At 43.5% G+C, this 9,477-nt stretch overlaps 1 protein-coding gene across 6 annotated transcripts in view; it reads right to left on the bottom strand.

Annotated features, from left to right (window-relative positions):
• Window positions 1-6: 6 nt before the first annotated feature.
• The window catches only part of LOC116390646 (CUGBP Elav-like family member 2), a 27,698-nt gene continuing 18,227 nt past the window's right edge, over window positions 7-9,477 (bottom strand). For 3 of the 6 annotated variants that reach the window (XM_031860528.1, XM_031860559.1, XM_031860550.1), the window contains exons 5-13: window positions 8,944-9,078; window positions 8,038-8,117; window positions 6,694-6,855; window positions 5,480-5,543; window positions 4,785-4,922; window positions 4,028-4,144; window positions 3,127-3,411; window positions 2,870-3,016; window positions 7-2,093 (exon numbers count right to left, since the gene is read on the bottom strand). In XM_031860528.1, the coding sequence (XP_031716388.1) occupies window positions 1,966-2,093; window positions 2,870-3,016; window positions 3,127-3,411; window positions 4,028-4,144; window positions 4,785-4,922; window positions 5,480-5,543; window positions 6,694-6,855; window positions 8,038-8,117; window positions 8,944-9,078 (1,256 nt within the window). In that variant the 3' untranslated portion in view covers window positions 7-1,965. The remainder of the gene's footprint in view (window positions 2,094-2,869; window positions 3,017-3,126; window positions 3,412-4,027; window positions 4,145-4,784; window positions 4,923-5,479; window positions 5,544-6,693; window positions 6,856-8,037; window positions 8,118-8,943; window positions 9,079-9,477) is intronic. The other 3 variants (XM_031860541.1, XM_031860568.1, XR_004213184.1) reach the window with 2 other exon arrangements.

The raw sequence follows: 9,477 nt of genomic DNA, 5'->3' as shown, positions 1-9,477 counted from the left end.
CCCCCCCCCCCCCTAGAAGTTGAAATTACAATTAATGTAGAGGATCTTTTTTACTTAAAGTGTTTTTAATTTACTAGAAATGACCTCAAACGGTCACGCTGATCAAACTGATTTTTAGTCCTCTTTAAAAATGTAATACACTGAAGACCCCCCCGACACAGATGACATTACAACATAATCTACAAAAAACCCAAAGTTTTGCCTGGGTTCTGTTAGTTAAACTTCTATAGATTCAATGGTATAAAATATAGGTAATCTAAGTGTGCATTTAAACCACAGATTGTCTATTTGTGAATCAGTTCTAAAAAAGTTGACTCATGTAGGTAGCCATTTCTCTAAACAGAGCAAATGTACCTTTTATTGTGCCATCAATAGTTCAAAAGAAAAGGTAAATACACTGGATATTTTTTTTTTTTTAATTAAAAATTTTTTTTTTTTTTTTTTTTTTTAAATAGCCTTGGTGCAAATCATCACACTGCCCGCAAAATGTAGAGACCATTACAGAGCACTGAGGGGTTTAATGTCAGACTTTCAAAAGTGTTGGAAAGTGGTCTGTAGCTTTTCTTTTGTTTTTTTAAGAAGCCAACATATTGCTAATGGCACCAAATAGCACAGCTGTGTGCCAATCCCTGTATTCAACTTTCAAGTGAACTTTACTGAGAGAGGTAAAAAGAAAAAAAAACAAAGCTAAATTAAAAATCCCACAGGTTTTTAAAACGGTCGCAAAAAAAACAAAACAAAAGTCTCTTTAAATGAATTCAACGCAGGTAAGTTTTCACATTGATTTGCTTGACCTCTCTCCCATTTGTCACATATCTATACAGAAAAAAACCGAACAAAATGAATATACATGCAGAGAAATCAGGTTGAGCTAAGGTCAAGGGTCAGTGGGTGGCCAGGTATTGGTCAGGCGAGCTTAGAGAGACATCACAGACAATGGTGGGATGATGAGGCCAGGAGTTTGGCTTGGCTTTCAACATCATGAAGACATGCTAGGGCTAATGATGAGCAAACAGGCATGGAGATTTGTTCTAAAAAAGGAACAAAAACACAAAAGGAAGAGCGACAGAGAGAGGGAGGGAGAGAGAGAGAGAGAGAGAGAAGACAAAGAGGAGAGAAAGTTAGGGGCACAGCACAAGAATCGTTTAGCCATGAGGCACAAAAACCAACAAAAACAATGCCAATCACCACATACAGTAAGGACAGTGCAGTAAACAACCCCCCCGCCCCCTTCCCGACAAAAACAATACACAGATTTAAGGAAGTGACACCAGTATGGCAGAGACTCCGACATGCACTAACTGTCTACTTGGCACCCAAAGAGATCCATCCAAAGCCAGTCCCCCCCCTTAGTGGGAGACCTGGAGGATGGATGGAATGACTGGAAGAGGTTGTTAATAGAGCAAAGAGAGGTAGCCTAGCTCAACATGACTTAGATAATGACAGAGAGAGAGAGTGGGGGTGGGGGGAGAAGACGTTCACATTAAGAATGGAGAAAGGAAGGAGACGGACTGCATGTAAAAAGCCAAACACAGGTTGAAGCTCTGGCTTCAGCCCTTCAACACAACTACTGATCCTTAGGCAACCTGTCGAGCTTGACCTGAAGGCAATGAAATGGCATGGAAACACACCTGACGCTCTCCACTAATTACAGTGACACAAAGTACCTGCAGCGAACACCGACTCCAGTGATAAGTCATAAATAATCATATACATTAAAATATTTAAGCCGACTCAAATTACATGATAAAACCGCAGGAATGGAGTACAGTAAAACGCGGAAAGATCATTGCAACCATTTTTTTTTTTTTAGGAATAGAGTGAGTCTCCCTCCAGTGGTGGGCTCCTTGCCCCCTTGGCCCCACCGAGTCTCTGGCTGGAGGGTGAACTTACCCTAGCAGTGTTAGCATTAGAGCTGGGGCGGGGGGGTGGGGTGGGGGGGAGGGGGAGGCCCCGGGGCTAGGATCAGTAGGGTTTGCTGTCGTTCTTGGAGCGCTTCAGCTGAACCTTCAGCCTCTTCATGCCGATCTGGAAACCATTCATGGCCTGGATAGCAGCTTGGGCAGACACGGGATTGTCATAGCTGACGAACCCTGAGAACAGAAACGTTGACACAAAGCTGTTACAACTATTATTTAAGATTGTGGCCAGAAAATATGATTTAATTGAATAATTCAAAAACAGTATTCAGGGTTACTTAATACAAGTTAACCAACTAACAATATTTCAAGATCATTTTGAGATGCATATTTTTTGCTACGTGGTGCTAAACTCAAGACACTTCTTGCTCAATAGTAAATAAAATATAAACAAATAAATACTGATACAGCTTCTTATATATGTGATGACCAGCTGGTGTTCTCTCGGTTACATAATTATAAATTGATTGGTTCATATATCAAATACCACTCATTTCACATTAAATACATCCAAAAATAAATACATTTATAGTTTAAACATTAGTGAAAACAATCCTTCAATCTGTAGTCAACTAAACAAAAGACAAAAATAAAACTAATTAATTAAAACAGAAGATATTTCTGTGTTGACTTTCATGTTTTTACATAATACGAGAACAATATTAAAATGGCGGGAATATTTCAACCCATCTAAACCTCAATGAAAAGATTAAACCAATTATGTTGCACAATCAAACTCAAAAAGGACTTATGTCACAGGTTTGAATTGTACTGCAGACACAACATGAGAACCATGTTTATGAGATGTTTATTATGACATTTGCTCGCTGTAGATCATGACTGGATCAGCTTCACTTAAATGGGAGGCCAGGTGCACCATGACAAACCAATATCCACCCATCAGTTATAATAAAGAGGGCTTCAGACACCAGCGGTGCCAGCACACTTACCAAAGCACTTGCTCAGATTGGTCTGTTTGTCAATGAAGACTTTGGCAGAGACCACGTTTCCAAAAGGCATAAACATCTGCAGAAGATCCTGGTCGCCGAACTCCTGGGGCAGGTGGTAGATGAACAGGTTGGCGCCCTCTGGCCCTACTTCATTTGGTAAGAAAACCAAACACTCACGTTAGACAGGCATTAAGATGCACACACACAGACACAAACGGCTCAAGTTAAACCTGATAGTTCAAAGTGGTGATGCTCACCTTCCTTCTGCCCTCCAGCGATGCTCTGCTGCAGCAGAGACTGGCCGTAGAGGGAGGGCAGGGCGGAGGCTGTGTACTGCTGCATCCCTGAGTAGGCCTGGGTCAGAGCGTCCATGGAGCTGGCTGCTGACCCGTTGGCCATGGAGGCTCCCAGGCCTCCATTCATGGCCCCCATACCTGCCATACCTGCCATACCTGCCATACCCGACATACCCGACATACCCGACATACCCGACATACCAGACATACCAGACATACCAGACATACCAGACATACCCGCCATACCTGTCAAACACAAACAAATGGATTGGGGTTTTATCTCATAACACATTTTGCAACTTGCAGAATTGTTTTTTGAGGAATCAAATGTATTGGCCACCAGGGGGCAGAAAGACTAACTTTTACAAAAAATGATTTTGTTTGTCAAGTCTGCCTCCCTGGTCACTTCATTATGTATCCCTATATGATAAAATACATTCCAGTACAACAGCTCTGCAACATACTCTACATCGTTAGTTCAACTATGTTTATACTACTGAGGTTGTAGGTGGTGGTGTGGTACTGGACTGATTTTTATTGAAATGTCTAATATTCTTCCTCCCTCAATGTTTGAAAATTCGGCAAAACGATAAAAACACCTCTTAGTATGATGAAGTCCAGTTCAACACAACTGCAAATTTAAACCTCACTTATAAACATATAGATAAATAACAAATCTAACATTATTGTCCATGTAAAGGTAGAACTCATGGCTGAGCTGTTGTATTGGAATGCATTACATCAAACTCAGTGAGCTTTTAAAGTCTTTCTGCTCTCTCGTGGTAAATCTGTCTTAATGCAGCATTGGTATTAGTGTGAAAGTGTTGGCTTTTATCCAGCCATTAAAAAAGGACCTTCTTACCACTAACACTGTTGGTAAGAGCGTTGAGGTTGAGGCCCATAGAAGAGCCAGTGAGACCCTGCAGGGTGCCCAGAGATGCCAAGGTGTTCATGGCACTGCTGGTCGCTGATGAACCCACTGTTCAACGACACAATAAAAACAAGAATGACATACGGGTGACTAACTCATGTTCAAAAACACCTCGTGTCACTCTACACGTTTGGCCTCTTTGCCACAAATTGTTTTGGTTATGAGCGGGTGACACAGCACTGAGGGGGCAGTTAGAAATCTGTTCTTAACGAAGAGAGGTCATTACTGCAGCAGCAATATGTAAAACTCAGACAGACGGCGCCAATGTATATTTACACAGATTAAAAAGTGGAATGGGGGCTCTCATAACATTTTATATGTGGCTGATTAACTCCCATAAAATAAATGAGGAATGACTGAGGGCCGTTAGGCAAATAGCAGATGAGGGAGGTTTGCAGAGCAGTTGGTTGATACGGTCACAGCAGCAGGAAGGCTAACCGTGGACAACATTTAGGTTCATCTCAGTTGGGGGGGGCGGGGGGGGAGGGGGGGTTCTATTTACACTTAGATGTAAATATAATGTGTGAAGATGAACTACATGGGGGAATTTAACAAAAAGGTCAAAAACCCAGCATGCAAAACCGCATAAACAAGCACTGACTGAAATAAAACTACCATGAACACAGGGAGAGTAACACTTTATATACAGTGCATGCACATACTACAGTTCGTGTCGGTGTTTAATTACTTGGACTAGCCAGGGCTCCCAGGGCTGCGCTGTTTGCAGACAGAGCACTGGTAGAGGTCGAGCTGCCAGAACTCTGGGCTGCAGCCGCAGCAGCAGCTAATGTGGCCAAGTTCTGCAGCTGAAGGGGGTTCACACCTGCTGCGAGAACGAAGACACAGTGGTGATTATCAAAGACTTCCAAAGTTATGCTAAAGCTCTCTCAGAAAGCCTTTCAGAAACGTCTCGGAGGGAACAAACTTCTCCAGATTGCAAGCGTAGAGAAAACATCTCTGCAGTTTAAAATGGGATATGATTTCGGGACAATGTCATCAATTAAAAGCAACATTTTTATTTAAGCCTCCTCTATTGTACACTGCCTGGATACATCAGCGCGTTATTGTAATCAATCTTACTGCTGTTCAAGTTAACGTCTAACCAATCCTCAGAAATGTATCTTTCATCACATATCGGTTTTTCTTAATTAAAAAGAAAACACACCGCTTTAAACACACACAGGTCTGCGTGGTTTGTTAATTTGATGTGCGGTGTGTTTGTCTAGTAATTACAGCGCTGATTATTAACGTGCCACTGATCTGAAAGTTAAAACCGTGTGGGTGTCAGGCACAAAGTCACAAGGTTGTTGACATGAAAAGCGTCAGTTCATTTATAGAGGATGACTCACGACCAGTGGTCAGAACATCAGAGGGTGAACTCACCACCTAGCCTCTGCATGTTGTTGAAGCTGCCTTGGTTACTGGTGGATGTGGCCTGCTGGAGCAACTGTTGAGGACAAAGAAAGAAAGAATCAACATGGGACACAATCGGGTCTCAATGTATCAACAGTATAGTCAAAATGTGTTTGGATGAATTTTCATACCAACATTGTCAGTTCAAGTGTTGCCTTTATACAGTAAATGTGAGGACAAAGATTGCATGTTGTAGTCTTGGCTTCCCTGAACTCATCACCTAACACATGATGCATAGTTTGGTTATTTAGACACAGAATTTACTGGTGATTTAGGCCTCATTTACACTCGTCACATCCAAGTGTGTCTCAGTTAGACCGGATCGCAAATCTGACTGCAATCAGACTTTGTCTCAATGTCTGTAGTTTTACTACCAGAAACACAAACAGCTCGGGTGTTCTTGACTTGGAGACGATGAGTATGTCACTTAAAGATGGAGAGAGTTAAAATAAACGTCACGCATCATATAATTTGGGCTACAACACGTGCACAGTTAAATCTGGTTCACTAGATGGTGCACCTGAGCAGACACCACCCCTTCACTTCTAGAGCCGTCTGATGTAACCCTACAACATCACAGCTACAGTTATGCGCTTGTGCCGTACCGCATCGCTCTAGACCGTGTCCTGGTCTTCATTCAGTAGCTTCAAACCAGAGTAAGTCACACATCTGTGTCTTTCATCAAGAACAAAAACTGTGAAGCTAGATATTCATCTTCTGAGGCGCAGAGAATCAACTTAATGTGTAAACCTTTGTGTGATGTGCATTCTGCACATGTTTTGTATTATTAGCTCTATGATGAGGTCATCTTTTTGAGAACTTAGTAACCATTTCAACAATTTTTTGCAACGGTTTGCTGCCCATATTGTAGACAAAATGGCCGCTGCATTTCCATCCATAACATTCACCGTTTAACAAACGCAGTCACCTGACAATATAATTCTATTAGACTCCATCTACACAAATTAAATACAAACTTTACATGTACAGCCATATGTAAACGTATTCCTTTATATTCCCAGGCGCTTCTGTTTCTTTCTACACCAGCACAGCAAGTGAAGTGGGTCCATATGTTAAACATATGGTTCAACTATTGATACATATTGGAACCCAAACTGTGCCATATGATGACACACGAGTAATTGTGCGGCTCTGTGTGGTGGCGTGTTTGGACAAACACTTACTGCCAGGTACTGCGGTGAGAGGGTCCCCAGGCCGGCCAGGTTTCCCCAGGTGGAGGCGCTGTTGAGCTGCTGAATCTGCTGCACGAGCTGCTGCTGCAGGCGCCTCTGCTCCTTATCTCGCTGTGTGTCGGCGAACTTCACCACCAGAGGTGAGGAACAGCCCTGAAGCAGTGAAGAGGTCAGAGTCGTTAGACCCGTTCAGAAGCACGCTGAACAATCCAGAGTTTATTAATCAACGCAAGAACACAGTCGTTGCAAGGACCTACTCAAAAACGGGGGTATCGTCTATGCCTCGAGATCTTTTTTTAATGCCCGTTGCATTCGTATGAAAGCTAACACACAGAAGACGTCTGCCATGCAGAGCTGAGGCAGGCCACATTCCAAAAAAAATGGAGCACAGGACAATGCTGCACACATACAATTTGTTTTAGCACTACGAGGAACTAAATTGAGTCCACAGACAAGCAGACAACAGATGGGGACAACACTTAAAAAAAAAAAAAACAGACATTCAAATGAGGATATGTCAGCACACCTTTACAAGGAAAATGCATTACAATACATACAACTTCACAAACAAGACAGTCTCATATGATTTAGTCAGACGCATGGGCACGAGGCATGCGGTGCTAAAGTATTTTGAGAGTTGAGTGCCACACAGGGACCAGGCTGGAGAGGGAAATGTGGCTTCTGCACCAGCAGCACCTCCCGTGGCAGCTGAGAACTGGAGAGGTTGTGATATGCGGGGAAATAGGTGGCAGTGTAAATCTGGTAGGAGGAGTGTTCTGTTCAGTTGGGCTTCTGATTAGACTTTGTCTGCTGCTTCACTGGAGAGGCTCTGACCTGTTAGCTGTCAAATTACTGCTGCTCCACTTCCACAAAGATACCATTGGCTACATGGTGACATGGACCTAGTTTTTGAAGAACTCTGACAGGAATAGCTGCTCCAGTCTGGGTACATTCTGTGCTAACCTATATTTGAGGGTGGGAGGTCCTTTCCCTGTGGTCCAAAATATATATAATCTATTATGGCAGAATGGGAGGGCTCTAAAATATGGTCAGGATCAATAAATGGGATACTTAATCCAGCCCAAAATTGGAGATGACAGCATTTCTTGTCTTTAGTGCCGGATTCAGCAGCTATGTGAGGGGCGAGTTTTATTCAATTATTTTGCAGACAACAATGTAATTTTGTAATTAGCAAGAGCAGTTTTGGAAATGACTCATGCTCTGTGATGAACGAAGGCCATCTGCTTGGACAGGTTCTTCATCTTTCCAACACAAGGGGGCAGCAGAATGTATGGGGGGGGAGGAAAGAAAAATAGGTGCTAAGGGGTACAGTACCTCCATAGTCTGAGAGTGATGCATGGTTTTGATTGCATTCGTTGCCGTTGCCCTGGTAGAAAATGTGACAAATGCACAGCCTGTAGGGGGGGGGGGGAACAATAGGAGAGGGAGGGGAGGGAGGGACAAGAAGAAACAAAACAAGACAAAAGGTTTGGACAACTCGTTATGAACCCCAAAAAAACACATTACAGTACAGAGAATGGCAACTCCCAAGCACACAGAACCACCTTCACTGGTTAGCACACGGAGAAAGAACACAACAAGGAGAACAGTAACACGTGTCACACGAGCACAGTGATCGACGGGTTAAACTGCCACCCAAAGAGGCTCCACTATGTGGTGAAACAGTGACTATAAAACACAGAAAATGCACAAATAAATACACAAAGGATTTGATCACGTGTAAAATCCGCAAAAAAAAAGAAGGGTATTTTAAGGTCCATTTCAAATATGTGGTTTCATTGCGTAAAAATTACTAAATTAAAATAAAGAGATCCACAGAAAACCCGTCTCTGCTGTGATGGGTTTCTCTGCGCACACAGACACACTCGTGCCGCTCGCTATCCGAGGCTTTTTAAGCGGCGGAGAGCTATGTAGGAGATGCGACAACAAGCCAATTCCGGCCTTTGTAGAGTGTGATGAAGGAGGCGGTTAAAAGAGGAGCCGAGCCGAGCCGCCTGCCAGCTGAGCCCACGAAAAAACACCGGCAGCCAGCGGTTGCCAAGGCGATGGGGCCCATTGTGCCGGACTGCGAGTGCGGCGGCCCTTTCGCTGTGAGACGTGGAGGACGAGAGTAACGACGGCGGGGATGGAATGGAATAGCACTTGATTTTGGGGGGTTTAAATGAGGAAGTAGGGAGGGGCCTGAGTGAATGCTCGCTGAGGATATGAAGGCACACCTACCTCGGCTCTGACCGTCTGGGCCCCGGAGGATTCGGCACTCTTCCATTTGTCCGAAAGACAAGAACATCATCCTGATCTCGTTCTCGCCGTATTTCTTTGAAATCATTCCGATGAAGAGTTTTCTGTCTTCTACCGCTGCAGATGGATTAAAAGAAGGAGAGGAAAGCTATTCAGACAAACAATTAGGAGAAGCTCTGAAAAGCTGCAGTTACATCAGGCGTTAAATCTTGCACTTCAAGCCCTTTACTCGTCATGCTGCCACATTTTCCGTGTCTCACTTAAGGTGCCAGCCTCGCTGTACAGATCTCTGCAACTTGCAGCTTTGTTTTTCCTCGGAGTCTACTTATCGAGACAGATGACTATCATCCATTTGTGCTCTCCTCCAGATCCTCTGTACCTGCTCCACTCTTCTCCCCTTGGTGCCTTTAAAGCCCTTAATCCTTCTAACCCCTGACATACAGAAATTGTGTATTGCTGCACATTTCCTGAACCAAGCAGCCTTTCTCGCAGATCGGAAGAGCGAGAAAGGCTGCA

Source organism: Anarrhichthys ocellatus, unplaced genomic scaffold, assembly GCF_004355925.1.
Source record: "Anarrhichthys ocellatus isolate YVR2014 unplaced genomic scaffold, GSC_Weel_1.0 scaffold2, whole genome shotgun sequence".
NCBI classification, from domain to species: Eukaryota; Metazoa; Chordata; class Actinopteri; order Perciformes; family Anarhichadidae; genus Anarrhichthys; species Anarrhichthys ocellatus.
Note: the sequence above shows the minus strand (reverse complement) of the source record. Positions and strands in the feature narration are given on the sequence as shown.